Source organism: Saccopteryx leptura, chromosome 3 (genome assembly GCF_036850995.1).
Source record: "Saccopteryx leptura isolate mSacLep1 chromosome 3, mSacLep1_pri_phased_curated, whole genome shotgun sequence".
Lineage (NCBI taxonomy): Eukaryota > Metazoa > Chordata > Mammalia > Chiroptera > Emballonuridae > Saccopteryx > Saccopteryx leptura.
The window spans coordinates 148,680,034-148,697,565 of NC_089505.1; the positions used below are offsets into that span (position 1 = coordinate 148,680,034).

Below are 17,532 nucleotides of genomic sequence, written 5' to 3' on the forward strand. Positions count from 1 at the left end.
TAGCATTTCACAAATCTCTTGGCAGGATCTTTAAAGTTGACTTTGTTTTCCTCTTAAACAAATTAGTTTCAGTAGATTATTTTTATAGTGAAAACATAAAATAGTATTAAAGTTAACTCTATTTAAAATCAGTGGTCTACTCAGAAGAGCAATTAGCATTTTTAATCTTTCACAATAAGTATCTACTGCAATTAATAAACTCCACAAACCTGATGGTGTTATATAAAATAGAAATTTATATCTTGGTTGTGTAACAGCCTTGGGTGGGCATTTCTGGTCAGTGGATGGCTCTCTTCCTTCCGCTAAGGACTCTGAACCCTCGTATCCAGCCAGCTAATTGGGAGAGTAGAGAAGGCTCACCAGTTTCTTAAAGCCCAGGTTTGAAATTCACATCACTTTTGCTCATGTTTCCTTGGTGAGAATTTGTCACAAGACAATAATTGGAAGCAAAAGGGATAGGGAACTGTTGTCCCTGGGTCGGCAGCCATTCCCAGTGGTAATGTCACTCCATGAATGGGGATTACAAATATTGGTGGGCCACCAGTTGTCTCCTGCCACAAAGACGTATGTACATTATCTTAGTTTCATGTGATACAGCAGTTGCCAACCAAAGGTAATGCTCAATCACAGCAAATACATCTCTCCTTCCTGGTCACCATAGGTAATTTTCATCCTTTTAGTGGTCCCCTTATATACTCCCATAGCACTTGATATTTCCTCATTTAGAAATTCTCATCATTCTTATTATTTCTTCAACTACACTAGGGGGTAGAACCACAGTCGCCTTGTTCATTGTATCCCCAATACCCAGCATAGTGCCCCACACAGTGCCTCATATAATAGAATCTTAATGAGTTGTTTTGAATGAATGAATGAATGAATAAATTAATTTACTAAATTTTTTATTGCAATATATTACCTCTTAAAATACATTCTGTGTTTCAAGCTACCTTTGGTCACTATTAGATTGGTTGGTAAGCCAAATAAATCAAACAAAAATTAAGAACCTCTGGCCATTTTCTCTTTTCATAAAGGACATGATGCAATTGTCACACTCCTGAAGCATTACAAGAGACCACAGGATGAATTGCCCTGTAATGAATATTCTCAGCCTGGAGGAGGTACCCCTTCCTTATTCAGTTTTTGTTTAGTGCAATACCATGCCTGAAGGTAAACCTGTATTTCTATTTCTATCACTCTGGGATGAGGGAGGAGAGCATGTCAAAATAGCTTTATTTTAAGAAAATGTATGGCTGAGTGAGGCTAAAAATAAAGAAGCCTCCATTGAGGCTGTTTTCTAACTCACCAATCTGTAGTTCATCAAGTTCAACATTCCTGGACTGAATGTTTGTGAGGCTTTTTCTTGCCTAGGAAGACCAGGGTGAGCTGAGAGCAGTCGTGTTCATTTTGGTAATCCATTAAACAGGACAGAAAACATTCATGTTCAAACACAAATAGAATCTGTTTCAGTCTGCTAGACCTTAGATTTTTTACCTTTTTATGTGCTTTGTAAAGAAATACTTGCTGTACTGGTTTTTTTGTTTGTTTGTTTTTTTGTTTTTGTATTTTTGTATTTTTCCTAAGCTGGAAATGGGGAGAGACAGTCAGACTCCCGCATGTGCCCGACCGGGATCCACCCGGCACGCCCACCAGGGGCGAAGCTCTGCCCACCAGGGGGCGATGCTCTGCCCCTCCGGGGCATCGCTCTGTTGCGACCAGAACCACTCCAGTGCCTGGGGCAGAGGCCAAGAAGCCATGCCCAGCTCCCGGGCCATCTTTGCTCCAATGGAGCCTCGGCTGCGGGAGGGGAAGAGAGAGACAGAGAGGAAGGAGGGGGGGAGGGGTGGAGAAGCAGATGGGCTCTTCTCCTGTATGCCCTGGTCGGGAATCGAACCCGGGACTTCTGCACGCCAGGCCGACGCTCTACCACTGAGCCAACCGGCCAGGGCCGTGTACTGTTTTAGTATCCAGAGAAAGACCTGGGTATAAGCTAAAGTCTCACTTGCTATCTTAGTAAATTTATTACCTGCTTTTTAAAATATTTAATTTTCATTCAGAAAAAAAAATGACCTCTACTTTCAATGCTGTAATATAATTTGATTTCTAGATGGCTCCTATGTGTCTGTTCCATCCCCCTTGGGGAAGATTAAAAGCATGACAAAAGGTATTTTAATATGGTACAATTGTTATATGTTATTACTAAGGTTAACTATTGCCTCAAGTATGATAAATTTCAATTTTGCTTTACATATCACGAATGATGACTATGTTGTAAGCATAAACAATATTATCAACATACCATTCTTTCTGTAATTAATCTTACTTGCTGTTCTATTTTGCATATGTCTCTTAGTTTATGAAGTTATAACAGTGAAAATTTGAACTCAACTTAAAAAAATACAGTTCAACTTAGTTAAGTAGTTAAACTTATATTTAACTATTTAGAATTTGAAGTTTTTTAAGATTATTTTTGATTTTGGATATTTCCTCTGAATAATTTGCATGCCTATTTCCTGATATCTAATTGGTATCGCTTTGAGGTTTAGTTTATGGACCTTGGGCTAAGCCTATTGTGATAGGTTACAGGGATTGACCAGATAAGACTCCTTATCATGATGTGATGTGGACTCTGCTCCAGGATTGCCATGTCATGTACCCAAGCTAGTTGTTGATCAGATCAGGAATAAACTGTTAACCCTGATAACCAAGGTCGGATAACAAACAGAGAAGTTACATGCTTTTAATGCAGGCATCATTTGTAAAAAGGTTATATAGTAGTTGATTACAACTGAAAAAATACATGTTACTAGGAAATGATATTTTTGGTTAAGTAACTTACATTTTGGTTAAGTAACATACATGTGTGCTACTATAAAGCCAGTAGCTGCAGCCATCATCAGAGTCACTTGGCCCGTGCAGGTTTGCATTTGATTCAGACAGATGGTAATGGAACAACGGAGCCAAGAACTGGTGGGCCCTTAGCTTTAATCCTAGCTCTCACCCAGCGGGCAAGAAATACACACAGTGGGAAAATACTTCCCTTTCCATTCAGGGCTCCCAAAGCCACTGACTCATCTGTGTATTCCTAGAATCAAAGGCCCCACCAGCCTTATTCACCACTATTCCCCATCTCCTTCTCTCTGCACAAACTCTGCACAAACTCTGCACCAACTGGCTTCTCTTTCAGCACTCCACCATCTTGGCTGCCTCTCCTCTGTAATGTGAATGACAGGATCTGAGTGAGCAAGAGCCCCTGGTCTGCTTCATTTTATAGTGTAGAAATTAAAGCTTTTAAGCCAATAAACTAATAAGAAAGTCTCTGATACAAAGCCACTTATCTGAGGCATAAATGGGATTCCTCATAAGAGTGCACCACCCCACATTATGCAACAGTCAAGGGTGTGGGGAAAAGCTTAATTTTGAGAAGATCTTAGTATTAGAAGGGTGGGAAAGGTTTAGTCTTAAAACTAAGCCTTAGGTTATAAGGACCTTGTGAGTTTACAGCCTGTCTCCCACACCCAGTGTAAACTATAAGCGAGCAAACATATAGATCAGGGTCCCTAAACTACGGCCCACAGGCCACATGCGGCCCCCTGAGGCCATTTATCCGCCCCCGCTGCACTTCCGGAAGGGGCACCTCTTTCATTGGTGGTCAATGAAAGGAGCACATTGACCATCTCATTAGCCAAAAGCAGGCCCATAGTTCCCATTGAAATACTGGTCAGTTTCTTGATTTAAATTTACTTGTTTTTTATTTTAAATATTGTATTTGTTCCCGTTTTTTTTTTTTTACTTTAAAATAAGATATGTGCAGTGTGCATAGGGATTTGTTCTTAGTTTTTTTTATAGTCCGGCCCTCCAACGGTCTGAGGGACAGTGAACTGGCCTCCTGTGTAAAAAGTTTGGGGACCCCTGATATAGATCATATTTAGAAAAGTTATTTAACTAACAGCTACCTTAAAAAATAAAATAACTCCTGTTTGCAGAGAAAGCAGATGTTCTCCTGCTGAGGGCTGGCTTGCCTTCACATTTCCATCTTCAGCTCTCGGAAATTGAGTTCCATGAGATCATCGGCTCAGGTAAGCTAAGAAAATACTATTCAGCTTCAGTTCAATGAGATCAATATAATATTTTTGTTATTTATCTCTCTTAAATAATTTTAGGTTCTTTTGGGAAAGTATATAAAGGACGATGCAGAAATAAAATAGTGGCTATAAAACGGTAAGCAAACAAATGAGAAAATTGAACATGCGCGTAGAACTGAGAACTTTGAGGAACATATGCACGGTGAGCCCCTTTTCCTGATTCATCTGTTGACTGAGGATTTCCTGTTGCTACCACTTGCAGTTACCGAGCCAGCACCTACTGCTCCAAGTCAGATGTGGACATGTTTTGCCGCGAGGTGTCCATTCTCTGCAGGCTCAATCATCCCTGTGTAATTCAGTTTGTGGGTGCTTGTTTGAATGATCCCAGCCAATTTGCCATCGTCACTCAATACATATCAGGGGGCTCTTTATTTTCCCTCCTTCATGAACAGAAGAGGTATGGGTCTCTTGTTCTGAGTTGTTATTGTACCTGTCATTGGAATTACCCCAAAGGACAAACCTGCAGAGGCTTTCTGCTGTGATAAGACTTTACCGTCTGAACTCTGAGTGCTAGAAATGTGACATTTTAAAATGACTAATAATTTATGCCCAATAATTAGTGAATAAAAATATTTCAGTGCTTTCTTAAACGGAAGTCAATCGAAGATAACAAATTCAAGGAATTTAAATTATTAACCAAAGCTTATAATCATTAGGCTAAATTTGGCATACCAATAAATCTATTATATGTAAACACAGATAACATAATTACCAGGGATCACACACAGCATTCATTAAAAAAAGTTTTAGAAAAGAATAGTCTTAGATGTTTACCTCAAACCTATGTACTCTTGTTGACCAATGTCACCATATTATGTTTAATTTCTAAATAAAAATAATGAACAAGAATGGTTTAACTTAAGTGTAATTTAAATTCACTATTTAAATCTACACATACTGTTAATTAAATGTGGTTTTAGTCAGTGATTATAGTAAGTTTTATTTTTATATTACAAAGAAATTTAGTATGCTATTACAAAGATTATAGAATAAAGTAAAATATTTTAAATAAAAGAGTTTGATATCTCAATTGATCTATAATTAAACATTGTCAGATGTAGAAAAGCTATTTTTCAAGATTTGTTGAATTTTTAGCTTATTCTTCAATAAAGTAAAACAGGCTGAAATTATACAGAATAACAAATCACACACACCATTGATTTCTTTTAGAAAGATGTGGTATTGGCTTTGACCATTTTGTCCTCATTAAATGTTATTTTTAAATTCTAGGATTCTTGATTTGCAATCTAAATTAATTATTGCTGTAGATGTTGCCAAAGGTATGGAGTACCTTCACAACCTGACACAGCCAATTATACATCGTGACTTGAACAGGTATTTTCCCCCTATTTAATGAACTTAGAATTGTGTAACTGACTAACAATCTAAGACATAGTTCAGTGAAGATACATTGTAGATTTATTACAGATCAGAGTGTTTTATCTCTGCGTAAGAAGACAGCCTACCATAAACCAAGGCAATATAAACTTTGGTCATTGTGTTTTATAGAAACAGAAAACTATATAGCGAACTCTCCGGGATTTTTTTAATTTTCCTTTCCCAAGTGAGAGGAGGAGAGATAGAGAGACAGACTCCCACATGCACCCCAACTGGGATCCATCCAGCAACCCCAGTCTGGGGCCAATGTTCTGACCATCTGAGGCTGCTCGCAACCAAGCTATTTTTAGTACTTGAGGCAGTAGCTCCATGGAGTCATCCTCAGCACCTGGGGCTGATGCACTCAAATTAATAAAGCCATGGGCTGCAGGAGGGGAAGAGAGATAAAGAGAGAGAAGGGGAAGAGAGGGTTGGAGAAGCAGATAGTTACTTCTCCTATGTGCCTTGACCAGAAATTGAACCTGGGACATCCACATGACTGGCCGATGCTCTACCACTGAGCCAACCAGTCAGGGCCAGGATTTTTCAAATATATTAAAATTTTCCAGAAAGGGAGTGATAGCTATAATCACCAGATAACTAGTTCTAGTAAAGTCAGATCAAGGTTTGAAATCAGTCATTATTGTAGAACGTCTCAAACAAAGTCAGGTGTTATAGGAGGACCTGACATAACACTATCTGAAACCCTGCCTTTGTGCATCCATTTTGGTATTTTTGTAACTGTAAATTGAGCTAAAGCACAGCAAGTCATTTACCTAGTCTTTATGTGAAGATGTTTTCATGTGGAATAGAGACTAGAAACAAAAATCAGAGTTCCAGAGGTGGAATCCTAAGGGATTTAAAACAACAACAACTTTTTAAAAAACAATGCAAGCTCTCTCTAAATAAAATCTTAGAGGATGGCCAATATGCAATGGACAGATAATTGAGTTTCACACCTGAACCTGTACCCCAATAAATCTGGTTTCTAAAAAATGGAGCCATTTTAGTTGATGGACAAGTGTGGGGTATATAATTCTGTTTGCTTACCATTTGCCCCTCCCAAGGAGATAGATTTCTGGATGGCCTCTGTGGAATCCCAAAGGTGCTGTGGAGAATAGCTAGATAACCACTGACCTAGTTTTTGAAGCAAATCAAAATATTAAAACTAATAATTTTTCTTTTATGATTATCAATAATTTTCATATAGATCTCATATATAGTCTTTTGTTCAAAGCCCATAGATCTAAAATTACTAAATATTAATTAAATTAATTGCTCCACATAATTATTTCTTCAGCAAACATTTAAGTAACTACTTACTACAAGAGTCTTCATACCTGGCGCACTAGAACTTGCAAAGTGAAACTGCCGTAGACTCCACTCTCAAGGAGCTTTCATACTAGAAAAAAAAGTACTTACCTAAATACTTAACTAGATATATATTTAGTTATAAAATAACAAGTTCTATAAAAGAGATAGTGAAAATTTTGAATAAATGTTCAGAGGAAGAATATTAAGTACTTCTGAGGACTTTAGAAACAACTTTATGAAAGAGGTAACATATCCCTGAAGAACAGATAGACTTTGGAGAATATTGTAGGCTTAGGAAAGACATAAAGAAAATAGAAATTAGAAAGTTAAAGGCAATAGAGGAACAATGCATAGTTTCATTTTAGTGGATAAAGTATATAAATATATGTCATGCATTTAATGTATGAAGCAGACTATTGGGGAAAATTTTAGAAAAATAAATTGGAACAAGAGCATGGAAATCATAAATTGCTAGCCTATGGTAAATTAGACTTTGTTTTGTATGCAAGAAGGAAGCACTGAGGATGTTGAAGGTATAAATCACAAATTTAGAACTGTATTGTAGAAAAATAAATCCAGCATCTTTGTAAAAGCTAAACTTGAAGGGAAAGTAAAGAAACAAGAGCAGCAGAAGTTATAGTAATCTAGATGAGAAGTAATGAAAAGCAAAATTTTCACTAGTAGCAGTAGAAATGAAAGAAAGAGACATATGAAAGATGGAAGAGATAAATTAGATATCAGAGTGGTCAAATTTTAGTTATGCAGATAAACATATAAAGGACTCAATATATTTATAATTATTTACTAGTTTTCAAATACAATTAATTTTTTTATTATTAGTCATTAGTTCTTTACCTCTCTTTGAAAAACAAAACCACTTTTTTCTTTGCATATCAGTAGCAATATTTAGGAAACCAGTTTAGGTAACAAAATAGCAGAATGCAAACTGGTGATTTATGAGTCTTAGAAGTATTATATTCTCATCCCAACCATTTTTGCATGTGGTATTAAAATAAATGAGTGATCATTGAAAGTCTTTTTCCAGCTGTAACTCTTGATTTGGGAGGCAATTAAATATGGGTTCCATTGCCCTGTTTGTAAGTGCAAGTTTTTTACTACACAATTATAAAACAGGACCACAAATAATGTTGTTAAAAGTGAAAATAAAACATTTACTATAAAACAGATGTAAGTTTATATTTACCAATTTTGCTGCCTCTAATTTAACCTTAAGGCTTAAAGTTACCAAAAAGTTTTCAAATTTTATGAAACATTGTTTCATAGGTTTTTTACTTAATAAGGTCTCAAACTATTGCATTTACTATTTGTGAACTAATGTTTTAATTATACTTAATCTGGAAACACTTAGACCGTTTTTCAGACTAATGCAGACACAGCATTACATATTACCCATAAGAGTTTAAATCTTTCCCTTCAGAGGGTTTCCTACAATTTGTTTGGGTACATAGAACATATGCCCGGGAAGTGATTTAATTGCTCTTTAAGGTAGAAAATGATAAAGGACCAAAATGATTAAGTAGCAATTTTCAAAGAATTTCAAATAAGTCAAAGTTCAAGTAGAATGAAGAGCTTCTTGAGGATGTAGAGCCAAAACTAGACTTTGGAGAATAGCCATGTATCTGTCCTCAGGCTCTTTACAAAATACTAATCTTGCATTTCTATAATACTTACAAGGTCCCACTAAAAGAGGGAGAGGAAAAGGGGCACATCAGAGCGTGAGGAATTCTGACGTATGTTTGTCTTTGTACTGAAATGACCTGTTTACATTTTTCTCTACCCCACCACTCTAGACATGTCAGGGTTTCAAGGGAAGAGATCCTGTTCTCTTCAGCTCAGAGAAGATATTCAATCAATTCAATCAGTGCATTTTGAAATGAACCAAATTCTTGGAGTATTCTTATATGTCATTTTAGAAAGCAATAGCCTAGTTGGTATTAGGCCAAACACCTTCTATAGATCTAAAAAAGGGGGGGGGCTATTCAAATTTATTGATCATTCCAGAGAAAGGGGATACTTTATCTCTGGTTGTGTGGTTGGTGGTTTTTTTGATGAAAGGAAAGAACTCTTCCTTTCCCTTGTCCAGCATCTTACTACAAAAGTCTGAAAGTTAATTTTTATCTTTAGCATATACTAAGGAGAAGTTCAAAGAATGAGTAAGAAAGGATTTTTTTCCCCAGTAATTGGAAGGATGGCTTTACTTACTATTTATTTAGCACTTTAGTTGTGAAAGGACCTCTGCTATCTCTTCTCATGTATGTTCTCATTTAATCTCACAACAGTTCTATGATATAGTTATTATGTCCACCTTAATGGTAAAGAAACTGAATGAAGAGTGTAAGGTCACATCACTGTGGTAGTCTTAACACTATATTATGCTATCTCAACAATGACAACCAAACCAAGTCAGAAGATGAAGATAGAAGGAGGCTGATGACCTTGGATTAGCATCAGCCATATTTATCAGCCTTGCTCTTTGTGCATCAGTCCTTAACAAGCTTAGTTCTTACAACCCAAACCATTTTTTATATCATCCTCTTGTGCTCCTGTGTCCTATTTTATTAATTTTTCTGCACCTTATATTCTGTTACTGTAGGGCAGAAGTTTCATATGAGTCACACAGATATGATATGTTTTCTTTGGCCTATAGTGTTTAAATATTTTTTAAATGTACATAGCTATAGGCAGGAATGTATGCTCCAATTTGTTGTAGAGCCCACCACCTACCAACTTACCCACTTATGCCTGGCCCAGTTTATACGTTCATTTTGTGACACCAGAGCATGCAAAGCATGGTTTATAGCTAAATGCTTTAAAGATTTTTACTTAATACCAGCAACTGTCTGTATTTTCTTGGAAAAGTACATTTTTCAAATTGTTTTACCATAACCCAAAGCATCATTGCAAACATATGTGGATCAAATGAATAGTCTATTTCCTGAATAAGTATGTAGTACAACAACACTGTAAACAGTGAATTGGTGATACTTCCATCACAGAGTGACCATGGCACTCCCAAGAGATAGGTACTTGAAAGCATTTTGTAAGCTGTAAGCCACTATAAAAATGTCATTTGTTACTGCTCTTAGTGCTCACTTGTCCTCTGATATGCTAAGATGAAAATATTCCACAACATTCTCATATATACAGATATTTCTTTTTCTATAACACAACTAATTAATTGAAGTTCTAGGTTTAGATTTGTGAAAGACTCACTGTTGGGTTTTGAGTGTCAGCTTATTTGGTGACTATAAAGGAAAATAATTAATGATAGTTTAAAAATAACCAACTTACTGATGACAAATGACAGCTAATTTAAAATGACAAAGCTGGTAAGGGCTAAAAGAAATATAATTTTGAAGATGACATTTAACTAAATTAGTGAAGATTTTAGCAAATATCAAAGAAAAAAATATTGGTAAAAATTTAATAATTGCTTTTAAGTTGAAGTGTGCATTTTTTTCAATTGAATACAGAATATGAAAGACCTACATTTTAGAAGAAAAAACAACACTCAAGTGCAAATAAACACAGTGCTAATTGGTTTTCCTAATTACCTAACTCTTAGGTACAATTTAATTCCTCAGTTCACAGAGATTGTAGAGTCCACTATTCCTTTCACTTGTAACTACTTATTATAACTAATAAGTAGTTATACAGAAAGCATTTAGCATTCACTGGCAGATACCATATTGCAGAGAATTCCGAATAGCAAATGAAGACCATATTTATAGTAAGTCTTAGAAGAGAACCCATTGAAACTTGTGAAAGACTTCACTATTCTACTTTTGTAATTCTCTAGTATAAAACCAGTCACAGTGGCATTTTAAATATTGTCAATTATTAAAATTTATTTCCACTTTAAAAAAGAAATTAATTAATAATATGTGAATGCTTGTTATGAGCGAGTCTATGTCATGCCTGGGGATACAGCTGAGAATGACAGACCACAGCACTATTCCTAGCAGAACGTAGAGCCCGGTGAATAATTTCTTAAAATTTCCCAAGTAAAAGAGTCATTATCTGAAGGTATTCATTAAAAAAAAAAATTTAGACTCTACTTAAAGTCACAGATTAAGAATGTTCTTAACTGGGCCTGAAAATCTATACTTTTGTACTTGACTTGTGGCGGCGCAGTGGATAAAGCATCTACCTGAAACACTGAGGTCACCGTTTTGAAACCTTGGGCTTGCCTGGTCAAGGCACATATGGGAGTTGATGCTTCCTGCTCCTCTCTCTTTCTCCTCTATAAAATGAATAAATAAAGTCTTTAAAAAAAAATAAATCTATACTTTTAAGCAAAATTTCCAGCTGATTCTTATGGTCAAGCAAGGAAAGGAAACATTGTTTTAAGGCGGTGGTTCTCAACTCTGGCCACATATTAGAATCTGTGGAAGAACATTAAAAGCATTCTAACACTACTTAAATCTGAATCTCCAGGGATGGGGCCCAAGTATCATAGTTTTAGAGAGCACTCTAAGTGATTCCAAAAGTTAGGCAACAATGAGAACTACCTTCTAGTCTAATGCCAATTATATCTCTTAATCATTTGCTATACAATCTCATTCTTCTATGTTGTCAGAGTGAAATGAGAATACTGGAGAACTCAGTCACAATGTAATTCGAAATATTTTTTAAATTATCTAAAAATAGTAGAATAATTTATTCACTCATTCATTCATTTGGTAATGAATGTAAAAGACAGAGATCTACAGGCTCATGATATCTATGGCACAGAGTAGGACCCAAGACCCAGTAGTTTACATGAGACCTGTGCTACGCATAATAAGGCATTCTGGAGTTAATTTATAATTCATGGTTGATACTAGAAAGTTTCCAAGAGTGTAGAATCTTCACAGGGAGCCAAATTAAGAATGCAAGTTTCAATATTAGACAATTGCACTGCAGTTTATATGGGTATTCAAAGCTATAAAACTCTGAAAAATTACAGAACTACATATAACAATAAAAATCAATACATATATACTTTTATATAAAAATTATGTATGTATATTATATATCAATGCACATATAAGCAATCAATTTCCATGTTAAAGTCATGATTCAGATGTCCCTGAATCAAAACAGGGTTCAAGAGTAAAAATATATACTGTAATGAGATATAACATTATGAAATATGCTCTATAAATTCAAAAACATGTCAGTTTCATGTTGTCTATGTCGATGAAAACACGCACGTACACACATTTTTCTTTGAATAGAAATTGAAACACAGGAAGACTGTTATTATTCTATTCAAAAACTTTGTCACACCACAGTCAGTAAGAGTTTCTCAACCATTCAAGTCTACAAAACACTCAAGATCTATTTATGAGCTACACTCATGTGTTGCTGTTCAGTCATAATTTCCAGTCTCATTTATGACATGCTTAGTCTCCATTTCAGATCAATCTGTCTGTCCTCACCTTTGTTGGGGAGGGGAAAATTACTTTAGTCCACTAGATTTTTTTTTATCGCTGGACTAATAAATTGGCACAAGACCATATTAAAAGAAAAAAAAACAAGTTAATACATACCCATGGGATATTATAAAAGGTGCTTGGAAATTATTAAAACAATCAACTGTTTATGTTTTTAAACAAAAGTAAATAAATTTGTGAAAATTTGACAGAACAAAGAAAATTAGATTTGGGTGCTCATTAGTAAGATGTTTAAACAGAAAGAGGGCTTGATTAGTAAATTAGTGAAGAAGTAACAAGGTTTATTTTTACAAGCTTGATGGCCCTAAATTCTTTAATTTGGTTGATAAGTGTGTCTTTCTTAACCCTCCAACCCTCTGGAGCAAGAAAGGCATTTTTCCCAAGGGAGATTTATTTCCTACATATCAAGGAGAAATAAAGGGTCAACACGCTCTTCTTACACTGGCTGCTTTTCAAGTAACTTTATTTTTTTTTGTTATTTTGTTTCTGTTTCATTTTTGGTTTTTTTGGGGGGGTTTTTTTGTGACAGAGAAACAGAGAGAGAGACAGAGAGAGGGACAGATAGGAACAGACAAACAGGAAGGGAGAGAGATGAAAAGCATCAATTCTTTGTTACGGCATCTTAGTTGTTCACTGATTGCTTTCTCGTATGTGCCTTGACCAGGGGGCTACAACAGACTGAGTGACCCCTAGCAAGCCAGTGACCTTGGGCTCAAGCTGATGAGCCTTGCTCAAACCAGATGAGTCAGCGCTCAAACCAGCAATCTTGGGGTTTCGAACCTGAGTCCTCTACGTCCCAGTCTGACACTCTATCCATTGCACCACTGCCTGGTCAGGCTCAAGTAGCTTTAATTCAGAATAATTGATATGCCACTGTGGTACTTTGGGGGAATGTTTATCTTGGCCCCTGACAATTCTCCCTTTTGAAAAGTTCCTGGAAGTTTCACACATTAAAAATTGAGTTGCTAGATTATTTCATTTTATTGAACCAATCTCTTCATCCTGATATTAGGTCAATTCAGTTACATTTATTTTAAGAGGTGGTGATGCAGTTGGTTTCTCCAAATTAGACCTGTAAAATATAAGAATCAGGTATTTAATAATGGTATTTCTATGGAAGCCAAAGGAAAACAATGGCTAATTATCAGAACAGACTATAAACCCAATCCAAGCCTAGAGGGCAGCCAGTCAAGAAAAGAGATTTCTAGATGTAGGGATTGAAGCATTTTCTGTAGTGTGAAATGTCTCTGATGATGTCATTGTGGGTTCTGGTAGACTTTCTGAGTGACTTACATGTCAAGAGGCATGCAGATTGTCTAACCATAAGTTATGCTGGCAATTTTTCTAAAGTTTATATCAAGTCATTCAACTAGTTTGAGTGGCTTCAGAAAAGGGAGTAGTTTTAGTTATCAGGACTTCAAGTCAGAATATGGAAGAAAAATTGGAAACATTAGTTTAGAGAGTTATAGCCAAATATAAGGAAACTAGAAGAATTCAGGGCCCAGCCCAGCTTACAGGTAAAGAACAAAATCTCAAAGACAATTAATAGAACTAGAATATAATATCCATAAATGAAGATCATAGTTTCTACTAAAACATATTTTTTCTCCCTAAAATCACCCTTTTCTTTTTTTTACCAAAGGTAGTCAATTTAAGACTAATTTGTTTACAAAATAATCCAGTTTCAATAAACTTGGCCTGATTATTTATATAAATGCAACAAAAATAGCAATTGATTATATAAGCTCTTTTAAATCTGCTTTGTTAGCCTGAACTATGGTGGCGCAGTGGGATCAAGTGTCGACCTGGAACACTGAGGTTGCCATTTCGAAACCCTGGGCTTGCCCGGTCAAGGCACATATGGTAGTTGATGCTTCCTGCTCCTGCCCCCTTTTCTCTCTCTCTCTCCTCTCTGAAAAAAAATTAAATAAATCAAATCTGCTTTGTTAAAACTTTTCCTAAGGATTCTCCAAATTGGACTTTTAATAGATCCTCGAGGCTAAGAAACCAAACACTATTTGTCATCAGACTTCACCTATTAATACCTTTAGATTTGGGTTTATTCTCTTCTCTTGAGGTTTCCAAAATATCAGAGGTTCTTACATCTGTCAGAAAATGACTTTTTTTATTCCTTAGTAAAAGGTGCCATGTCAATATTTCCAAGGGGCTTTATTTGATTCCATAAAGTCAACCTTAGTTTCTTAGAACTGTCTGATCATATCTGAATTTATGTAATTTCTCTCCAATATGGTATCCTAGTAAAAGCCTTAATAAAACAACCAGTTTGTAATTGTCTTATCACAAGAAGAACAGATCCTTAGTGAGCTTGTACAAATAACTACATGGCCATGAAAATAAGAATGCTCACTAAAAGTCTTTAAATTTTGGAGAGATCAGGTAGGAACATAAAAGTTTCAGTTCTATTTAAATTATAGCCTTAACAAAGATTAAATAACCAGTAATATTCAAATAAAAATAATAAAAATTAAAATCATACTCAGTTAATGCAGTTTAATGTATTAATTCTTGTTACTCTCTATATTTTGTTAGCAGTTTTATGAATTGTTTTTCTTTACTATTTTGTAAATGCTTATCTAGTTCAATGGTATGATCTGAAAGTTATTAGAAACCTATATTCTACTGTAATTTGAGTCTCTTTGAAGATGAAGCACATTTGTAAAGGCATTAGAGTAAAACAATAACTGTCTGTAAATGACAAGAGATTTAAATGGCATAGTTAAATATCTGACAAGGAAATTTGGTTATTTCTGTAACACATTTTAAGATACAGACTAAAATTATGACTGATAGTATTATATAAGGATGTTTCATGTTTTAGGAATTTTATATAATTTCTAAAACATTCCTGTTAATAATATTCACTCATGCAATGTAACTTAAGATTTATAACCACTTATTTGACTATGCTTCCCATGTAATTTAACAAGCTAAATAAGTATAATTAAATATCTCCCTATTGATAAAAGAGAGAACAGATCTTTTGAAATGTTTCAGAGACTCTGCAAAAAAATTCAGTTAGATGAGGTCAAAATGACTTCATTTAGAATTTGATCATGAGAAGTTATTTTTTGAATATCAAAAAAATTTAAAACAGTCAAATAGGATCATAGGTCACTGTAAACAATACTTAGCCATTTAATCATGGTGACAAGGACTTCTCAGGCAAACACAGAAAGTTAGGTAGTTGTAAGCAAAATTTAGCTCTTTTAACATTAAGACCTAATAAAGACAGTTGAAGCACAGTTGCTAAGGCAAAAATCTGTGCCTTCTGAGAAGATTACTTTAAAACGTAAAGAAAAACCTTTTATAATCCATATGAAAAGTGGAGCAAAGTCCAAGAAAACTTTGTCTTTTTAACAAATAAAAGAAAATTAAGTTTTAGTTTTATGTAAGTACACTATTGGTTTTAAAGCTTATTTTGAAAATACTTATAAAAAATTCATTTACTCTTAGCAAGCTTGATAACATATAAAAGTTTTTTCTCAAAATTCCTTTTTTCACAAAACTTTTACAAATTTTTCTATGTTCATTTTAGTTTGTCTCTTGTTCTCTCTCTTACCCATTAAGAAATGCCAGCTTTGCCCGCCTCCTCACCTGATTCTAACAGTTCTTAAGGGGACTTTTCAGACATTCTCAGCACGTTTTGTTTTGGTTCAGGTACCTCATCCTGAACCTAAGTAGCAGGCCCCTCCCTTGCCCCTCCCCCACTACTAGAATGTCCTTTAGTCCCGAGTCTTCCTCTCTTTGTACTCCAGTGGAAATAGCTGAAGTTACCTCCCAGACCTACTTAAAATGTTATTCCCTTTCAGCTGCCTCCATTAGAACGTCTCATTTCATTTTGGCTACATCCGCTCATTCTAAAAATAGTGCTCTTAACACCTCATTAAATAAATTCCCTTAGACACATACTCCCTTTAAATTAAAACAGGTATATTGAAATCCAAGGAAAAGTCATTTATTTTGCCTACACTATCATATTGCTCACACAAACCTGGTCAAATCTGCCATCTCTCACGTAATGTCCACTAGAATTTTTGCCTTAATCATCCCTGTCAGAGATATCCCTGAAATCTCACATTTTAGTGGTGAGTTCTAAGCCATTATATCCCATTTGAAACACTAAACTGGTTTCTCTGTGTGCGAAACAAAAGTGCGTGTGAATATGACAGAGTATGGAAAGCCAGGGTTTGGCCAAAATCAGGACTTTTGTAATGTCCAAATCCACACTGGTTTGTCCTAAAAATGCTATTGCTCACACTGGAACCTAGTCTTACTAATGCTACTGGTTCCTTACATTGCCATTTTCCATTCTTTGGGGATATGGTCTGTATAAAGTCAGCTTTTGAAAATGTTAACAAAGGCTTTTCTTTGTTTGGCCTCATTTTCTTCCCTGCTTTCATTTCTTGGGAAGCATCATGAGTACCCCTCTTAGCACCTAGATGATTTCCTGAGCAGCTAACCTTTCAATAATAATATTAATGCTGCCTTGTGGTTATCTGTGCATTTCTTAGTTCATCATTTTCAACCCTTGCTTGCTAAGATTCATTTATGTTGTGTTCTTAAGGTCCTGGAGTTTGATTGACTTCAACCTGACTAGGGACCCGAGCCCAAATTTCTACCTAAAAACGAAGAACAATCTTATTAGGCAGATTTTCACCTAATAAAAATTATTGAATTTCCAATAGTTATACCTTGAATTTGGCCTAGAAAGAGAGATACAGATAATATAAACTTTCTTACTTTATTTAATATTTTCTAGTTTAAAATTCTTCCTTTCAGCCTTAGGAGGAAGCAGTCTTCTCTTGAGATTATATAATGTACAGCTCTGGAAATCTGTGTGGTGTGGGCTACCACCCTACTGGAAGGCCACAGGATGAACCAATTGAGAGAACAGACTATTAAGCTAGACCAAGGAGGAACAAATGCCAGATCTGTGTTTATGGACAATTTACTTAAAAATAGTTTTCTAATTTATATGATACCAATAATAATACCTACCTTATTGAGGGTAAATGAGAAAATACATGATCTATTATTATCATTGCTTCTTAATTCTTCTGAAAGAATATTTCACTATATGATATTCTTGGATGACCAAGTTTCTTTTCTGTTTATCTTTTTTATTGTATTACCACAAGCTTTGCTTATAATATATCAGATGGCTAATTTGTTTCTGTCATAAATATCTAGGAGGTAACTGGATTATTTGACCATAG

At 35.2% G+C, this 17,532-nt stretch overlaps 1 protein-coding gene across 2 annotated transcripts in view; it reads left to right on the plus strand.

The window, feature by feature from the left end:
• The window catches only part of TNNI3K (TNNI3 interacting kinase), a 286,731-nt gene that overhangs the window by 102,514 nt on the left and 166,685 nt on the right, over nt 1–17,532 (plus strand). For both annotated transcript variants that reach the window (XM_066376575.1, XM_066376576.1), the window contains exons 12-17: nt 1,035–1,121; nt 2,108–2,164; nt 3,987–4,079; nt 4,164–4,221; nt 4,348–4,542; nt 5,376–5,480. In XM_066376575.1, coding sequence (XP_066232672.1) covers nt 1,035–1,121; nt 2,108–2,164; nt 3,987–4,079; nt 4,164–4,221; nt 4,348–4,542; nt 5,376–5,480 — 595 coding nt within the window. The remainder of the gene's footprint in view (nt 1–1,034; nt 1,122–2,107; nt 2,165–3,986; nt 4,080–4,163; nt 4,222–4,347; nt 4,543–5,375; nt 5,481–17,532) is intronic.